The following is a 20,556-nucleotide window of genomic DNA, read 5'->3' on the forward strand; positions in this document are numbered from 1 at the left end:
GGCTTCCCTGGTGGCGCAGTGGTTGGGAGTCCGCCTGCCGATGCAGAGGACTCGGGTTCGTGCCCCGGTCCGGGAGGATCCCGCATGCCGCGGAGCGGCTGGGCCAGTGGGCTGTGGCCGCTGAGCCCCGTGGGCCGTGGCTGCTGAGCCTGCGTGTCGGGAGCCTGCGCTCCGCGGCAGGAGGGGCCGCAGCAGTGAGAGGCCCGCGTACAAAAGAGGAACATGAGTGTGCTAGGGCTCTAATGGGCCAAATGGGTTGGTTAAGTGACTTTTTTCATAAGCTAAATGAATATTGATCTGTTTCTTCTGAGTTACTAATTATAAATCATGAAATGGTGATAAAAAGGTACAAAGAATTAGTAATAAGACCCCAGGGAAACCAGAAGTTCACCTCTAAATGAGAGATGGAGAGACCATGTCATGTGGTGTCTGGAAGCTGGGCTCCAGAGCCCTCAGACTAGGTTTGACTCCTGGTACCACTACCTGAGAACTATATGAATTGGGAAAGCTACTTCCTTCTCTGAGCCTCAGTTTCCTCACTAAAAAATGTGATTATTAACAGTCCCAGTTATTAAATGGAACCTATCACATAGGGCCATTGTGAGAGACAAGGAAATAATGTATGTCAAGCATTTTCCATAAAGCCAGACATACAAGAAGCATGTAATAAATATTGGCCATTATTGTTATCTCTAGGTAAAGATTATGGGTAATTCTGGAGATTCAAAGAGAAAGATTCCCAGTAACAAGTCAAAAATTTTACTTTTTTTTTTTTTGTGGGCCCAATTCCCTGCTTTAAAGCAGCTTTAATGCTTACCACATTTGACTCCTCAGAGGTTGAGGTAAAGAGACATTCTGAGGAATGTATAGGAAAGTTATTTCTTTTCATTCTTTTTTCCCTGAGTATATTTAATATTTTTAAATGGTCATTTGCTAAGTTTTTGTAGTGGTTAGTCTACAAAAAGCTATGGAATCAGTATTCGTGGCCCAGGAACTTAAGAAGGTTATCATGATCATTTTATTCAGTGTTTAAAGGTTATAAAGCCAGAAAATGCAATTTTATTGCAATTTTCCCCTCAGAATGTTTAATGTTTACACTCAAAATATAAATAAAATATTGTCACTTAAAGAAAAACACAAATCATTAGTTTAAAACACTACAGTTCTACAGTAAGAAAGTTTGATAACCATCAAATGAAAACAGATTAGGAATGGAAAAGAAACACCATTCATTATAGTAAAACTATTTGCAGCACTTTAGTAAAAGGGCCCACGAACATTTCCATTATAAACTCCATTTTTGCAAGGGTAACAGCATTGCTGGTACAGATTCATTAGCCCTATACTTACATACAAAACGTCAGCCTGGAACACATGCATGTTTCTAACTAATAAGCTTTAGTGTCCCCAAAGAAGTAACTGTTACAAACTTTAGATGCTAGAAATTTAAAAATTCCTCCTCTGCAACAATTACAAAAGAAAAACAAAAACGAAACCCACAAAACATTCAGAACTGATGGAAAAAAGTTCTCTAGTATTTGCATGAGGATATTATAGATCCTAAGACAGGATGGCAGAAGATACTCGCGTGCCCTCTCTCTCTCACACACAGTATTGTTATTTAATATTCAAACTACCACCGATTTAGGGTTACTCAATTTCAGAAGGGACCAGTCATATAAATCTCCACAGCTGAGCTGACTCTGACACAGATGCCTCTCCCCTAAATGAATGTTGGGATCTTTCCAGCCCTTCCCCTGTCATTGCCATTCTCATCCCTGGTACCTCCCCAGGGACCCACTTGCTGCAGAACCCACTGAGGCTCTCTCTTACAATCCTTTGCTACTTTCTTGCTAGAGTCTTCTCCCAACATGCCAGGAGAAATGCCCAGAAGTCTAGGCCACCATCCAGTCCCTACTATCCTCTCTCAAGATGCAAGAGCTTCAGTGTTAAAGGGATTGGTGCTTAAAATCCAGAGCTGCTCAAACCCTGGGAACCTAGGACTCAGGTCTAATGTAACTATTAGTATTATTTTAGTTACATTTTAAATTAATAGATTTTTGTGGGTTTGTCTGGCCTGTGGATGCTTATAACAGTGCTTCTTTTGGAAAATGTATTCTTCAATTCCACAAATCAACTTCTAAATAAACTGCACACCCATTTAAAATTGAGTACAATTCCTTAATACAAAATAGAGAATTAGCATACGACCCAGTAATTCCAATCCTAGGTATATAACCCCCAAAGCTGAAAACAGGGACTCAAAGAGATGCTTTTAGACCGTGTTCATAGTAGCCAGAAGGTGTAAACAACCCAAGTGTCCATCAATGGATGAATGACTCCACAAAATGTGGCATATACATACAATGAAATATTACTTAACCACAACAAGGAATAAAGTAGTGGTACATTACAATGTGGTTGAACCTTGAGAATATTATAATAAGTGAAAGAAGCCAGATACAAAAGGATAACTATTGTTTGATTTCACTTATATGAAATATCTAGAATAAAACAATTTCAGAGAGACAGAAAGTAGATTAGCGAGTCCTAGGGGACCATGAGAGGAGAAAATGAGGAATTAATGAGTACAGAGTTTCTGTTTAGGGTGATGAAAAACTCTGGAAATAGTGGTGGTGATTGTACAATACTGTGAATGTAGTAAATGCTACTGAATTGTACATTTTAAAATGGTTAATTTTATACATGAATTTCAAATCAATACAATTAAAAATTGTATATAGCCAGTACCTACAAGTATATAAAAATTGAAATAGCTGATAAAGTATGCTTTTGCTATAAAAAAGATGTAGTGGAAAAGAGAACTGTCTCAATAGCTAGAAAACCTAAAAACTTGGGTTCAAGCCCTAACTCAGCTGTTAGTAATTAGGCCATCTTATATGAGCCATTTTCCCAATCTGAGGCTCAGTTTTATCATGTAAAAATATGGATGCTATCTGCTCTGCTTAATTCTAAGGCTGAGATTCAGAAAGTACACAAAAACTCTAAGATACCAGAGAAAAGGTACTATCTTCTATAATAAATGAAAAGTTGGAAGTATGGGAACCCCAAAAAGGAAAAGGATGAATAAATATATGCTTTCCCTTTCTAACACCTTATCTTTTACTTCAGTTGTTACCCAGGCTTTAGGCAAATCTTGGGAGACCATTATTTGAGCTGGAGGAGGTTCAATACAATCCAGGGGGATTCTCGGCATTTATCAAGCTGGGGAACCAAGTCTAGCAGATCCAGTCTAGACTAGATTCTGTCCTGTGTAGTATGGAATATAAAGCCCTGAAGAGATTCTAGAATCAATCTGTAGTCCGTGACTGTCTTTCAGATGATAAATGATCTCTAGTTGGGGCCACTACAAAGCTTCACTGGTAATATGTAGTATGGGGAGGAGAACTTGAGTCTATTTTGGTTAGAACCCTCAATACATCAGGCTCCAAGTGTGAAAGAAGGAAAGGAAACAGAATTTCTAGGTTTTTCTCTTGTGACACAAGGCTCTTTTATAGTAACATCTAATTTATACAACACAGAGAGGAAAGGTGCTCTCCTTGGAAGAATTAAAAAAAAAAGTCTCCTTAAAATATATAAAGGAAATAATTTAAAAATGTATTATAGAAATTACACTACCTAGTATTTACATTTTTAATATAGTTAACATAATATTTTCAAAAACCTTCAGAGACCAAAGGAAAAATGCAAGTGTGAAGCCATATGTTGGTTTATGGCATATCTGTTGAATCCACACAAAAGTCTATGTATATGAATGAGCATACATGTAACTTGTTAGGGCAATGATAAACATGTTCTAGGTAATTTGGCATAGCAGGTATAATAGGGTATGGTAATAATAGGGTTCTGGTGACTTGCATGCTAGCTGAAGGTCAGCCACTTACTGATCTGTGTGGCACTGAGCTTTTCCTGTGCCTCTGTCTCCTCTGTATAATGAGAAGTTTAGGTAATAGTTTTCAAAAAATAAAAAAAACCTTTTTTTGTTTTGTTTTAAATTTTAACCAGTAGAACCTTTTCTTTAAATGAACTCATCCAAGAAGCCCTCTATTTCAGATAAATAAACTCAGAGCTACTCTGTTTGAAGTAAGGTAAGAAACCTAGAGGTCTATCTGCTTGCTCCCTTATTGTCTTACCAGACCAAAGGTGTCTCTCAAGAAGCCCTAAAGTCTCCACAGAACACAGCTTGAAACCAATCCGGCCAGATAAAGCCAAAGGTCTCTTCACATTCTAGTATGTTCTGATTTCACTAATGCAGGCAATTTTCAAATGTCCCATATAAATGCTTATTTCTGGAGGAGTTCTTTAATTATAAATACATCTTTGGCAAATAGAGAAGAAAAAGTTCAAGAAAGCTTTCCAATCCTAATCTACTACTAATTTACTAATCTACTTTACTAATCTACTTTAACACTGCCATAAAATTAAAGCAATTAATTAGATTAAAGGAATAGATTTTCCACTTACATTGACATTTTTTTACTTAATATAGTGTACTTTTAATTTGGCATGAATGATTCGAATGTATTTCCCATTTTTACCCCTTTTGTAGGAGCAGGATTTTAAAGAAATATATATGTATAGACATATATTTTAAAGAAATATACGTTTCTTTAAAATATACACACATACAGTTGTTTTTTTTTTTTTCCAATAGCTTACTGTACACTTAGATCTATTCAATCACTATTGGCAGTCAGCATTAAATGCCAATCTACCCTCTGGTTAGGAGCTAACTTGCTGCTCTAAACCATTTTTACAAACCTTTCTATATACCTTAATCCTTTCAAATGCAACTGTGACACAAAGTATTACAGACTTTTAAAAACCAGTTCTCTTGAAAAAACATTGTGGAGCATCAGTAACCAGATAGTATTCTCAAATTTCAGTGATCTAGTCCGTGGAGATGTCCCCTATGCACAGTGCTCTGTGTCATGCAGTACATGGCTTTAGCTGGCCAAATCTTTTTTTTTTCCCAATGAATCAGTAGAACAGTGAAGATCTTACTTTTTTTTTAAGCAGTGGCATATCAATGAGGCACAGATGTGTATTCCAACTCTGCATGGATGAGCACACTGTTCAATAGTGCTGGCTCACACGGTATCAGGGCGAGTTATCACTTCCCATGAAGGCACTCTTATCACCAGGGCCCAGAGAGGTGGCTGCAAATCGCAGCCTTTTTATTTTCAAGGCAGTTCTGCTGAACATTCAGGCTTCAAAGATTCACACTTCCAAAACTCTATAAGAGTTTGTGAACGCTCAATTTGCCAAAACTGTTTACAGTGTAATTGGGCACCGTACCTGTGTCCATGAGATAGCGAAGGCGCTTCTCCACCAGCGCGGCACGGGTGTCAATTTGCTTTTGCTCATTCTCTAGTGCTGCCAATTCTCCTACAACATACTGACTGGTGTCTTTGAACCCTTTCTGTTAACGAGAACAAACAGGAAAGAAAAAAAAAATCACTTGTAAGTTGCATTTTTCCTTTCTACAAACACTTAGTAAAGCACTTACCTAGAGAACCAAATACGCCCTTAGTATCACTCTTAGTACCTAAAAGCAACGCCCTGTGATTCAAAAAATTTTCATATGTATTACATATATTACAAAACTTTTGTAAATAGAGAAAATCTTGGCTGTTTAGTATTATATTTATAATTTAACACCCAGATTTGTCAGATTTAAAAAGTTAACACTAAGTAAGAAAAAATTCTCCTTAGAGTTGAGTCAGAGTGATTTAAGCATGGACAAGGATAGAAGATAATTTTCCCTTGGTGACTGTCAAAACAAACACCAATGACATCTTTAATTCAAAAGTGTAATATATAAAAATGGAATTTAACTAAGGAATTGCTTCTTAAAGAATCTATCCTGAAAAAAATCAGATTTGTTCTTACAAAAATATAAAACTAAAAAGATACATTTCTTCTTTTCATAGTAACTATACTATTTAAAGTATTTTAAAAAATGATAAAAGAGAAGTTTCTAATATCTCCAGTTTCCCCTCCAGCTGGCTTCTGTACTTTAACATGTCATTCTGTTGATGTATTACTAATTATTGTAGCTGCGAATTCTAACTTGACAGGTGGTTTCAAACCTTGCTACACTGGATCTAATGCCACCAGTACACTGATTTGGTTAATCTTCCATTTAACCAAATTTGGATTTCAACCTGAAATTTTACTTTTTACAACCAAGCATGTTAAAAAAAATTATCCTTAGAAGTTTTACTTGAAGTAGCAGTTCTATTATAAAGTACCAATATAGGCTTACGTTTTATTTCCCTATTACAAGTTGAAATCGTTAGGGGGCAGGGTTATTCATGGTATAGTACCAAACTGATTAATTATAGCTTCCTTTGGAATGCTTGTTTGTCTTGTGGCATTTCTAGGGGTTAGTTTCCTAAGTAGCAGAGAAATACTGAAGAACTGCTTAAGTGATTATTCTCACCACTACCACTACTAATATCAGCACTTACAATATTTATTCAGAGAAATAAATGTGAACAACGTTCTTGTGTCAAATCCCTTCCCTACCTAGAAGCATATTAATCTCTAAGAAGCCATGAGGAATTACCTTTCGTTACTCCTTAAACAAGAAACAAAATCAAGAATTATGTTATTTACGAGGATATTTTGGAATTCTCATAATGAACAAACCTGTCTAACCATATGTATAACATCTTTGGAACCAGTAAACTGTACTCACACATGAACTCAATTTAAACCAGCTTATTGTTAAACTGACTATGGTAGTTGACAAACTTAAGCTGAAATATTTTAAAAAATCATGAAACTGATAATGTCTCAGGATAGACTGATCAAATAAGTTACTGTATTTTTAAAAGATTCATACAAAGTGGATATTCTCCCATCTCACTATGAAATAAAACAGAAAATCTATAACAACAGAATAAATGCTAATGGTAGGTTTAAAATCTGGAATCTGGTGAATGCTTTTTGTATCTACCTGTCAGACAGCAGAGCATTTTCAAAAAGGACTATTCTCATTTCCATCCAGAGGGACAAAACAAACATAGTAAAAGTAACAAATATATAAGAAAACAGAAGTGATAAGCAACACATAAACTTCATTGCTTGTACTGATTGGTTCAGTTAAAAATAGTAACAAAGTTTATAGTCAGATTTCTTTAGTGTGAGTATATAGTATACTCAAATATTCTGTATCTTATAAATTATACCAAATATTTCATCAGGATATACCAGTTAGCTCTTCTATGTATTAAGATGTGCCAGGTTTTAGTAAAACAACTTTAAAATGAGAACTTAAAATGAGAAGTTTTTACAGCTCTAAAATGTAGTTTGTAACTCTGACTACATTTGCAAGGATTTTAAAATCCATAATAGACAATTTTAACAGTAAAAACAAAGAAAATATTTACACAAACTGGAGATAATAATAATAATAAAAAAGTAGCACCATTAAAGAGAGTAATGCTTCCAGACAAAAATTCAAGTTAAAATTTGTTCTTCCTGCTTGTCCCGCAGCTGTCCATCAAAAGCAGCTTTCTCCCTGCGGTCTATCAAATATTTCCCTCACAAATCAATTTTACACATGATCAGCCCATACCCCTACTGAGCTGAACCTCCCCGTTAATTAAGTGAAGAAATTACCATATATATTATATTAATGCAAACATCATTCAGCTAGTAATTCACGGCTGATCTGGATAATGGAAAGGTTGAACACCCATTAACCCAAGCCAACAAAATGGGTTGGCTGAGAAATTCTAGCAGGTCTCATGTGACTTTTCCCTCTAACTGCAGCTCTGCGGTATCTGCTATTGTAATAATTAAAATCCTCCCAGTAGATCAATACTGGAATCTCTTTATGGGAAGTGCCCTGATGGAAATGTCTCAAGGAAGCTGGGGCTGTGGAACTCTGAAAAATTCATTTTTTTTATCTGACAATTATCACCACACTGCAGACTAATTCAACAGTGCACCCCTCTCACTCTGCTTTGAATGCACTGGAGATTGACATCTTAAAAAACCTAACATCTCATTTTAACAAATAAAGGCACTATTTCCACATACAGTTTGGAATTATCAGCAATCATGAAACCACACAAAAAATTAATATACATTAAGCACTTCATCTTCTGATGGCTTCCTCTGAGTTTCAGTTATTGCTGCCTTCTCCTCATTTCCTTTCTTTGTATCTTCCTGTATTGATCTCTGCCTTTTCATCTCTTAAAAAAAAGGGAAAGACATGTAAAATTATTATAAAGCTTGATATTTGTGTATTGAAATGTGGATTTACATTATCAGCTTCCATATATATATAGTTAAATCATAAGATGGGAAAACGTTTAAAAAAGTGTTCCTACCTGGTCTATTCTCAACATATTGACTGAAAGACTGAAGTTGAGTTTTTCTTACTGTAGAATCCTTGCTAAACACAACAGGATTTCTAAATCGTTCTGTTGCTTTTTGTAATCGCTCAGTCCGGAGATCTTCTGTGCCATTCTAAAAGTGAAACAAATGTGGTAAGAGAGTCCTGATCTTATAAATGTGAAATTACACATTAGTAAAACAAGTTTTACTGATTTAAGATAATGCCAATTTAGAAACGTTTTGAAAGAAAAAAGGACTATAAAGAGATGTTCTAAATAGCTCAACGGAAAGGTCTGTTGCCTGTAACTGATACCTTTGGGAGACATGGTTTAAATGGAGGATCATTCTCGATAACTGTGATTCATTAGATACTGTAAACCCCCATGTCTTCTTCTGATATGTATCATTTAAAAGCCACATTGCCTCTGTCTACCACCGCCCCACCACCCCAGCCCCACTATTCTGCCCCATCTGTTTGTACAGTCCCACAGACTTGTATGACAAGAAGAACTAGTTTCTAATTTTATGCCCATTGAGATAAACCACTAATGCTGGATGAAGGCTAAAAAGGTAGGATTATAACACTACCCCACTGAACTGCATTTCATCAGCTATAACTTTCCAAAGCCAGATTTGTAAGTAAGCCCTTTACAGCTAAGGAAACTACAATTATCTTTTCCAGAGCTTCCTATGTTAATACTGGTAACAAATTCAAATGGTTCTATCAACAAGAAATATCCCAGAAGACTGAACCACTGCAGTGTGTGGAAGCCGCAGATACCGTGGTGCTGTGTACCAAACAAATATTTCATTTTATACCTAATCTTTATTATTTTTATTAAGTGTTTTGAAAGTAAATAGGGAAAGGCTAAGATGCATGACTAATAGCTAAGCCTGCTGAATGCTGAAACTGGTTATCAAAAGCTACCAAGACTTTGCCCTTCCTCTGCATTGAGACAATCAGTAATGAGGGAGTCCTCCAATGGCCTATTCTCTAGCCTCAAGGAGGCCTGGGATACAGAATCCTCAAGGGAAGGTAACAGTTTATCCTTTTCCACAAACACAGAATGCCTCATTTATAAACGTGTAAACTGCATTTTATTAAAAAAATAAAACCCCAAATCAATGCTGAAAGCTTCAAGAGAACAGATGGACTCTATATGTTCTTTATAAGCACCATTTTAAAAATCTTAACTAAAAAGATCCATACAAAGACAAGCTGTTTAAAGCACACATTTTGTTGGAATAAGTTTGAAAATAACTACATTTAAGAGCTTTTTGGAAAGCAAAACCAACTGCATCTACTTAGATAATTAAACCTTGAGAATGAAAATACCTCTGTTTTATTTTTTTAAGTTATATATTTATTATTAGTATGCTATTAATATGCTAGTTATGTAGCTAGGATAGAAACAATTATGGCTTTTGTTTATTTGTTTGTTTGTTTGTTTAAGAAAAGTGTGTATTCTACTGTTATCATAATAACTGCCCAATAGTCTCAAACTTAAGTCTTTACCAAAATAAACAAACACGGCTAAATTTTTTGAGGCCTGGCAACATGCTAAAATATCAGTGCGATTAGCCAGCAAATCCCATCTTAAGAAACCTTTTTATGACTAGGGACTTCTGCCACTTTACAAATGTATTCCTCTAAACCCACTAATTCAGTTAGCCTTTTCAATCCATTGTATTATTCTTAGTCCAGCTCCATTCTGCATTAAATCCAGTGCAGAAAGCTAAATTGAACGCAAAAAATCAGACCTGATCCAAGCTTCCTTTTGTTCAAAGACAGTGACCAAAAGTCCTCTGGTGCTGCCACACACTTTCATCACCAATTTATAGAAACCGACAGTATAAGGGAAAAGCAATGAAAGTCATTGTTTTGGGACTTCAAAGCATCTCTGTGTCAGGGGAAGGAAATCCTTTCAGTCAGCAGGGCAGTCCCCATAGTCCGCAGGTGGGTAAAAAAGTTATACAAGACTAGAAATACCCTAAAGCTAGAGAAATATTAATGATACAGTGCAAGGAAAAGGGGGGATGGCTTGAGTGGGGATAATATAAATACTACAAATCATCATCATTATCATCATCATCTTATAATGTTGCATTTTGGCTAAAATCTTACACAAGGTAAGATTTATATTGGCACAAAGCACATGCAAGTATCTTAAAAATTTATATTCAATCACATACCATCTTCAGGAATTAATTTTTCTTAACAGGTCAAAGGCTGAAGATGATAGAATATGCTAGAATTCTCTTAGCAATATTCTCGTTAGCAAAATACAAATGCATACCGAAGTCAAGAATAGTTTTTAGTTTTACTGACATATCAAATTATTATTATTATTTTTATTATTATTATTATTTTTTGACATATCAACTTAAAGTAGTAGTTTCTCTGAAAAACAGTACCTGAATACTGATTACCATACTGGTATTTAATTTATTGGCTCTTTAATAAAAATTTGTATATCTTAATCTTAATGTGAAGAATTTGGTAAGAAACTGACTTTAGGATTATGAAGTGCCAGTGGAAATTAGAATACACAGATACTAAGTCAAATATTTTAAACAAGTAAGATTTACCTTAATGTCTTGCTCTGAACTTTCAGTTATAGCTTTGTGAGCAGCGCTGGAAGGTGAATTTGCCACCTGTGGCTGAGTGTCTAGGAGTTTCTTCAGCTTCAAGTCCACCAACTTAGTGTTTTGTTCTGTTAAATATGCAAATACTATGAATAACTGTATGAGATGCATTTAGATGTGTAGGCTATCAATTTAAAGGACTTCATAAAAATATTACTATATTGAAAAAAAGAGCAGAACTCTTTATATATATATGTATGTATGTATACATAAACTATACTACATACCATATAACTATAGTATAACTAAGTAGTCTTTAGGGATATTGACTATATTCCCTTTTTAAAAATTGAGACATGATTGATATGTAACATTGTGTAAGTTGAAGATGTACAATGTGCTGATTTGATACATTTATATATTTCAATATGATTACCACCATAGCATTAGTTAACACTTCTATCATGTCACAAAATTATCATTTCTTTTTTGTGGTGGGAATAAATAAAATCTCGTCTCTTAGCATATATTCTGGGGTGTGTGTGTGTATGTGTGTGTGTGTGTGTGTATGATGCATATATATGTACTTCTCCCCAAAATCAGTCCCCTTAAAGAATATAGTCAACATCCTAAAGACTATTTAGTTATTCTATAGTTAATAGCAGCTATGCTTACCTGAAAATCTAAGCCCATATTTGATGTATATATTTATATTAGCAACTGTATAGGTTGTACATAATAAAACAAGGTATTACAAAGTAGGTATTTAAAAGAGATAACACATTTGATTATAAATTATATTATTTTATTGTTTCAATTCTTCTAGTATATTAAATTTAGACATATAATGCCATATTAAGTTCTTAAGATGACCTTAGACAGTCATGTACACAGTTAGAATCCAGTGTTCCAATGTTTATGGGTATACATATATACCCAGCGTTGAAACAGGGTATATGTTTACAAATACCTTCTAATTAGAGGGCAGAAGTACAATAAAGATTATTACATTTTGGAATGTATGAAATATGGATAGAAATCTAAAATAAATTAAAAATGGCTATAACTTTAAAAATAAACAATTTCAAATTATTTTTAGCAAGTAAATTAATCTTTTTTTAATAAAATAGTTCAGAAGCAAATGGAAACAAATAATTCTATTTAAAGAAATTCACTCAAAGCAACTCTTTAATAAAATGATTATAAAAGACATGCCAACCATTTGATGAATGATATTTTTCATAAAGATTAATAAGTTTTCTAATTGTAAGACTCTTAATAAATGCTATTATCATTACTTTCATGCAAATTGGTCAGTTTATACTGCCAGGCTTCTCTTTTAAACAATATCTGATGAACTATGGTCAAATCAAGATAAAGATTAAACAACTTATTATTAAAAAATTATGACTTTTATATACATATTAAAAAAAGAATTTTGGGGAAAATAAAGCCAGGATAAAAAATCATAATGTATGCTACATGCTTCCAGATTCCAGTTTGCATTCCTATTTCTTACTGCCATGAAATAAACCATAGTCTGAATTGGAAAGTCTGTCCTATGCACTCGCCAACACTTACTGGCATGCTGGAGAGTTGTAAACAATATATTAGTTAACTCCAAAAACAGGAAGACTGAGATGTGTTTTCTTTTTAGGTGTACAAAAAGTAGGAAGAGTGTTTTTAAGAAGGACAAGAATCAAGCCTGTTAGGCCTAATATTAACCAACCTTTAAATACATTAAAATATCCCACAAAGTTGCTATAACTAAAACTAGAAAATTCTCTTTACCTTACCCAAGAAAGGGCTAATTTCTCCTGTCTTCTTAATCTACTGTTAAATCAGGAAATATGTACCACTTATTGTCACTGATTTTATACTTCCATGAATCAAATGTTAAGGCTTTAATTCTGTACTTCTGGATGCCCTCGTGATAAAGAGATGATACTGGTTTCTACTAAGGACTTTGATGGTGGTTGTGGTGAGAGGGTGGGTAAGCAACAACAAAAATTTTTTTCAAAAAGAAAAATCAAACTTACCCAAGTTCTAAAGTATTTTAAATAGAAATAAGTAAAACACAGTCTTAATTTGGGGTTACATTTTTTTTAAGTTTCCTTAAATATCAGCATTCTCCTGGACTTGTACAATTATAAATATACTGACCCGTATCTAGTAAAAGTATTATTTAATACTAGACCATGAAGGAGCTACTGACAAAAGACACAGATTTTTTGGGGTGCTCTCTATAGTTAGGAAGACTATGTTTGATTGTTCCTTGGAGAAGTAACAGCATGATTTTAAATAGGGAAGAAACAAAGCAAGTTAGCATTGTAGGGACATGCCAGGGCTGGGAAGAATACCTGCTCTCCCTCCCTGTAGCTTTTTACAGGAAAAGATAAATATTAGGGATTTCACTTTCTTACCTTTAAGTTTAAAGAGATTGCCAAAGACTTTTTATTGCTATAAGAATTCAATTCAATAAGTATTTATGGAACCTCTCACATAAACAAAGCTACCTGCTGCTGACTTATAAAGGTAGTGCATATGGAACATTCATCTACTTAACCATCAGCAAGTATCTTTATATTTTATACAATAACCCAGAAGTTCAATTGCAAATGTGATTATCGGTATCATATTTATTGATATACAATATGAGATGAATTTAATAGTTATCTATATAAGCAGTTTTCAAAGAGTTTTATTGTGATCAGTTATTATGTATAAAATAATTTATTAGTAGTAATATTTAAATATTTAAGGTAAGCACAAAATTTATAAAATAATATTACCACTAAGACTATCAATTCCAAACCAAATCAGAAAATCTGATCCATGGTTTAGATTTACATTTGAAGCATTCCATAGGTACTACATCTATACCTTACAACATCACAACAAAATATTTAGGCTGAGAAGGGAACCAATCATAAAATGTCTACAAATTGTCCCATATAACATAAAATATAAAAGTGAACCTTAGTAATAAGAGAAAAACTAAAATTTGCTATTTCAATTTTATTGCTAATTTTAACATTAAGCCTAAAACAAAATAATAACATAAAATTGATGGAAAGTGGATTTAGCTAAATGATTTGTGAGGGCGTAAGATATAATAAAACTACTAAAAGAACTTATTATCATTATTAGTGAGATAATAATAAAAATATAACAGTTTTAATAGTTAATAAACAGTTATAATAAAAATATAAGAGTTTGCCATGCAGCAGGACACAAAGTATTTATAATTTGAAATTACCGGGAGTATCAAGGTCATTTTCTAAGTTAGTAAGTTCATCTCCACCTCCTACAACAAAGCCTTCGGAAATCTCCTCGTTAGTATCTATCTCAACTTTATCATTTTCATCTGTAGGAAAATGTAGCAATAATGTTAGTATATTATTTCTATTTTATATCATTTGTTAGAAACACTAAGGAAAAAAATTAGTATTGTAATGACAGTTCAAAGTCAGGTATGACACAGATGAGCAAGTTATGAAATCAGTTTTAAGCTACTTTTTCACTATTGGATTAACATATTTTACATTCATATGTCAAAGATGAATTGTCACATCAAAGCAGATGCAAAAATTTTGACAATTTGTCACATGCTGTCTCTGAATCACTGAGCTCCTTGAATCCCTATGTTTTAAAATGTAATCTACTGGTAATCTCTAATAACAGTACACAAAAATAAAGTTGGGGGACTTCCCTGGTGGCACAGTGGTTAAGAATCTGCCTGCCAATGCAGAGGACACGGGTTCAAGCTCTTGTCAGGGAAGATCCCACATGCTGTGGAGCAACTAAGCCCGTGCGCCACAACTACTGAGCCTGCGCTCCAGAGCCCACAAGCCACAACTACTGAGCCTGCGTGCCACAACTACTGAAGCCTGCGTGCCTAGAGCCCGTGCTCAGCAACAAGAGAAGCCACCACAACGAGAAGCCCGTGCACCGCAAAAAAGAGTAGCCCCCGCTCGCTGCAACTGGAGAAAGCCCGCGTACAGCAATGAAGACCCAACACAGCCAAAAACAAACAAACAAACAAATAAAAATATTTTAAAAAATAGTTGGTTTGGTAACAAAGTCATCAAATAACGTTTCTAAATTTCACATTTTTATCATTTATTAGATATAAATGTATAAAGAAACAACTCATTCTTTATAAACTTGTAGCTATATTTAAATCATTTGCATGAAGACTTGAATGCTTTTGTGCTATTAATGAAATATTATCAAAAGCATTACGGGTGAATTAAGAGACAAGATTGAGACAAGAATAGACAGTACCTTTATGCAAAAGAAAGTTCAGAAACAATTAAGACAGTACATCTTGGAAGACATAAAGCTGGTAGAAACACTTGTTATTCAAAATTAAATACATGGGAATAAGGTAGTCACACTATTTTTTTACACACTTAGTAAAACGTCTTAGGTCATAATTAATTAATGGTATCATTTTAAAAAAGATTTCTATTACATACTTTTCCTTTTTAAACCCTAGTGATAAAATTGGTTAAGTAATTTTGAATATTATACATTTAAAAATTCATAACAATAATTTGACTTGTATATTAGAAGTTAAACTTTAAATTTTGCTATTGATAGGCAATGTACCTTTTGGAGAAATATCTGTCTAGCCCTGGGAGTTGAAGAATATCCCTAGTATTCTACAGTTTATTTTTCATAGGGCAACTTTTATTAATAATGAGGTGTTCCAAAGGTTATTACAATTGAGAAATACTAAATTCTATAGCTTTGGCTTAAACCTTCAATATTTGTCCTTTTCCCTGTAGAGCTTTGTGTTTGATTTTGGGCTTCCCAAGTAAATATTTACTATAAGCATTAATATTAATAATAGTTTACATTTATTGAAGACTTCCTATGTACTATGTAAGCCATTTAGAAAAATACAACACAGAGAAAAAGAATGAGAAATGCCCCCAGGAGAAAAGCACTGCTAAATGCTTTCAAATCTCTAAGGTATTATACTTGGCTATATTATTTAAGTACAATCAGTTGAGAGAGCTTTTCTAATCAACTGTGCTTAGTACAACTATTTGACTAATTTCATAAAAGTCAGCACCTTCATCTTCATTATCCTCAAAAATTCTTCTCTAAATAATTTTGTAGTAAAGGGAAATGAATTAACAAATATTTCCTGAGTGCCAAGTAAGTATTCAGAACACTTCCTCTTATCAGAGATAGTTTACTACCAATAGTTCTTAGAGTACAGTACTTTGTTGCTGCAACCAGCCTTTATTGGTTACTACTGACCAGAATTAATATAGAGTGAAAACAAAAAATTAAACATTCATTCATTTATTTATTCAAGAAACTTCTACTATATGCCAGATGTGCAATTTATAAAACACTGCTAGATGTTGAAGAGATACCAAGTTGTATAAGACTCGTATTCCACCTTAAAGTTACACATTCAAATGACTATAATACCATGTAGGACAGTTAAGTGTTACGGGGTAAAAATAAGGTATAGAACAAATTCAAGGGAGGAAAAGATTATTCTTTGCCAGTAGCACCAGGAATTATTTTTTGGAAGCACTAACCTTTAAATTGGGTCTTCAGAAATGTACAGGATTTCAAAAAGTACAATTGAGGGAAGGGCACTACAGGCATGAGAGCAGGAAAGGGTAGGTTATGTTCAAAGAATGGTATAAAGTTCTATTTTGCTCAAGCATACTTAAAGGGAAATAACGGGAGGTAAGACTTGAAAGGTAAAACTGCAGAGAGCATCGAAGGGTAGGATAGGAAGTTTAGATTTTACTTGGTAGGAATGGAGAGACATTTGTGTTCAAACATCATCAGCAATGTGCTGTTTAACAGAGAGCAGTCTATATAAGCAGTTTCTTACCACAGTGTTTCATGGTAATCAGTTGTGAAATATGTATAAAATAATTACTAGTAATATAAGTATTGAAGCCTATGTTGTTGTTGTTTTTTTATAAATTAGAGTAGCTCCAGGATTATCCCTAAAATATCACTCTTGCTTACATTCTGATATGCCTTCATATGTGAAAGAAAAAGTGGTCCAGGGATTGCACATGGGAGTGCAATCCCTGGAGCCATGTGATAGCATCCTTCATGCGAGATTGCTGAGTAAGATGTTGGACTCCAGCACACAAAGGCTGGAGGCAGGAAATCCAAGTTGGAGACTGTTATAACCTCCAGGTAAGTAGTATGGAGAGCTTAACCTATCATAAAAGAACTGGGAGTGGGTATGACTTGAAAACAAACTGGATATTGGGTGGTTGGGGGAAGGATACTATGGAGAGGAAGAGTGAGGCAGATGACTCTCCAGCCAGTGACTAGATGGACAGCACTGCTATGAAAAGAAGCTAAGTCTGGAACTGTGGTTGGATATTGGTACTTCAGGTCCTGGGGTTATGCAGTGGGATATTCATTACCCCTTTACACAGTGCCAGGCTCCTGCGTGATGTTAAACAGGTGCCATTCATTTTATTTCCTGGCTAAATGAAATCTCTATCTATACTGCCACTCACCAGTAATGCTGAGTGGGTTAACTCAATGTTTATATATGTATTGTTAACCTTAGGTAAAAGGATTACTATCTGGGAAGGGGAAAAGTAAAAATTGATCTCCCATACAGCTCAGGTTTCCTTAAGAATAGGTTTCCACTTTCTTTCCATTCACTGACTTCAGGTTTACAATGAACAGGAATTCTTTTCAATAGTTAAAATGTTACACATTTCTTAACACCTGTCGAAATACTCTAAATGCATTTTAGCAGAATTAGAGTGCATGTTTGTCTTTGTGTGTGTGTTTAAAATATTACACATTATTTATACGATATATATAAGATTATATATATCTTTATGGCTAACCACTGAAAATCCAGTAGGTAAGCATGGCAGAAAGTAAACTACAGATCCAATACACAATGGAAGGTGGTTTGCAAGTATGGCATGTATAGTGTGTGTAGGAAAAGGTAAAAAGAGATTGTATATACACTGGAATGAGACAATGCATTCCAGCTGACACTGCACAGCACTATAAGCAAAATGGGGATCCCAATGGTATGATTAATAGCACAGCAATAAGGCCAGTCTTACAACACTTATCATTTATAAATAAATTGAATGAAAAATCAGGATATCTGGTGACAGTAAAAAAAGAATATCTGCACTTTTAGAAAAAGAAATTGAGGCTACCATTAAAAACATATTCACAGGGACTTCCCTGATGGTGCAATGGTTAAGAATCCGGCTGCCAACGCAGAGGACACGGGTTCAAGCCCTGGTCTGGGAAGATACCACATGCCGCAGAGCAACTAAGCCCGTGCGCCACAACTACTGAGCCTGCGAGCCACAACTACTGAAGCCTGCACACCTAGAGCCTGTGCTTCGCAACAAGAGAAGCCATCACAGTGAGAAGCCCATGCACCGCAACAAAGAGTAATCCCTGCTCCCCGCAACTAGAAAAGGCCTGCGTGCAGCAATGAAGACTCAACGCAGCCAAAAATAAATAAATAAATAAATTTTAAAAAATATTCACACAAAATGGTGGTTTAGAGAACATAGAGATTGTACCTAAGTGTACATGAAACTGTTTCTTCCCAGGAAAAAATATTCAGAATAAAATTTCTCATTTGTATCATGATTTTAAAATTCTCATTGAAGTTTCCCTATAAAATTCATAACTTTTAAAGTTATTCTATAGAAATCAAACAAATGATAGAAAACAATACAAATATATTATTAACAGAAACTGAAAATAAAAATTACTGAAGGCCTGTAAGATTTTATTTTGAGTCAACAAATTTAGATAAATCTATTTGCCATAACTGAAATAAGGATAATGCAGGCACACAAACATTCTCATGGATAAAAATTTTTAAATTTTCATTTATTCATTTGAAATGCAAAACCAAAGTATACTACTCCATCTAAATCAAAGAGAGGCAAAAATGTCAGTTTAAAAGTTCAATGACCCTCACCTAACCCAAATCAAAGTGATAAGTTACAAAATAAAAAAATACATATATGACATATATATACAAAATATACACACACATATAAGTACACATAAAACATACAAAATCTATATCATATACAATATCCCATGTAATATATAATAAATATATGATATATTATAATATCATCTTCAAATTAGATAAACACCTTCCTTGCAAGTGCCCATTGGCCATTAATAAAAACGAAACATTTATTTGGCCAAAATAAAAACTTATTAATTCTCAAAGCAGAAATTCAGGGCATATTCTCTGACCACAATACCATACAACTAAAAATGGAAATACCATAATTCATCCACAAACAACTGTACCTTGCCAAGTAAGATCAATACAATAAATGAACCCACAAGTTTGTTACCTAAAATGAGGATTTTAAAAGGAGGCTGTTATAGGTCTATAACTAAACAATGAAGCAGAAATTTAAAAAACACAGGTAGGGGCTTCCCTGGTGGTGCAGTGGTTGAGAGTCTGCCTGCCGATGCAGGGGACACGGGTTCGTGCCCTGGTCTGGGAGGATCCCACATGCCGCGGAGAGGCTGGGCCCGTGAGCCATGGCCGCTGGGCCTGCGCGACCGGAGCCTGTGCTCTGCAGCGGGAGAGGCCACAACAGTGAGAGGCCCGTGTACCGCAAAAAAAAATAATAATAAATAAATAAAAATAAAAAACACAGGTAGTATACCACAATATCACCTGACTCTCCTCTAAGTCCTAAAATTACGTCAAGAGGAGGACAAGTAAAAGCTAGGCTGTAGCTCCTTGGACTGATTCTGTTATTTCACAAGAATTAAGCTACTTCTGGTTGAAATAGGATGCAAGTGGGATGCTTGAATACCTGGCTTTACATGACCTAAAATATCTTGCATATATTTTCTGCAGACACCTGAGGCTTATGACACCTCACCTCAAACTTACTAAGTTTTCGTTTCCTCACTGATAATGGCAAAAAAACAGCCGTTTCAAGTAGATTCAGGCAGTGAGTTTGAGTATCATGTTCAACACATCCCCTAGGTTGTGCTTTCACCTGATTATTTCAGCTCTTGACTACCCCCTCTTCTTTGTCACTTTGGATCACTGCTTCCAAAAATTTTCCCACCCTAGTCTGTCTTCTAGGCTGGTCCCTACTCATTTCTCTCTCCTCCTTTCACACTATTCCTTATTCAGACCTGATAATTCCCATTAGACATTGAAAGAATGGACACTAATTTGTTAACTGTTTCCCCTGACTTATCAACCCCATAGGGTTATTTTCATTTAGGAATTATACTCTTGTGAAATCAAGTGAATTTCTAATTTGCTGTGTAAGGGTCAGCAAACTATAGCATGGGGGCAAAAACCAGCCCACCACCATTTTGGGGTAAATAACAGGCATGCCCATTAATTTACATATTGTTCAAGCCTGCTTTCAGACTACAAGAGCAGAGTCGAGTAGTTAAGACAGAGAACATATGGTCTGTGAAGGCTATAAAAATTTACTCTGGCCCTTTCCAGGAAGTTTGCCAAATCCCGGCCTAGCACAGTGACTGGCACTGCTAAACAGATAAATGTGTATGTATGAATGGTTGAATTCTAGGCAGGAATTTTACCCTCTC

General features: G+C 34.7%; 1 protein-coding gene across 6 annotated transcripts in view; it reads right to left on the reverse strand.

Moving 5' to 3' along the window:
- The window catches only part of EHBP1 (EH domain binding protein 1), a gene marked incomplete at its 3' end in the record, with an annotated part of 505,676 nt that overhangs the window by 40,565 nt on the left and 444,555 nt on the right, over positions 1 to 20,556 (reverse strand). For 5 of the 6 annotated variants that reach the window (XM_081254153.1, XM_081254152.1, XM_081254156.1 and 2 more), the window contains 4 exons: positions 10,963 to 11,087; positions 8,367 to 8,505; positions 8,122 to 8,228; positions 5,320 to 5,443 (listed from right to left, as the gene is read on the reverse strand). In XM_081254153.1, the coding sequence (XP_081110279.1) occupies positions 5,320 to 5,443; positions 8,122 to 8,228; positions 8,367 to 8,505; positions 10,963 to 11,087 (495 nt within the window). Of the gene's footprint in view, positions 1 to 5,319; positions 5,444 to 8,121; positions 8,229 to 8,366; positions 8,506 to 10,962; positions 11,088 to 14,218; positions 14,327 to 20,556 lie in introns of all 6 variants that reach the window. The other variant, XM_081254157.1, reaches the window with a different exon arrangement.

Source organism: Mesoplodon bidens (genome assembly GCF_964165515.1).
Source record: "Mesoplodon bidens genome assembly, chromosome: 14".
In the NCBI taxonomy this organism is placed as follows: Eukaryota; Metazoa; Chordata; class Mammalia; order Artiodactyla; family Ziphiidae; genus Mesoplodon; species Mesoplodon bidens.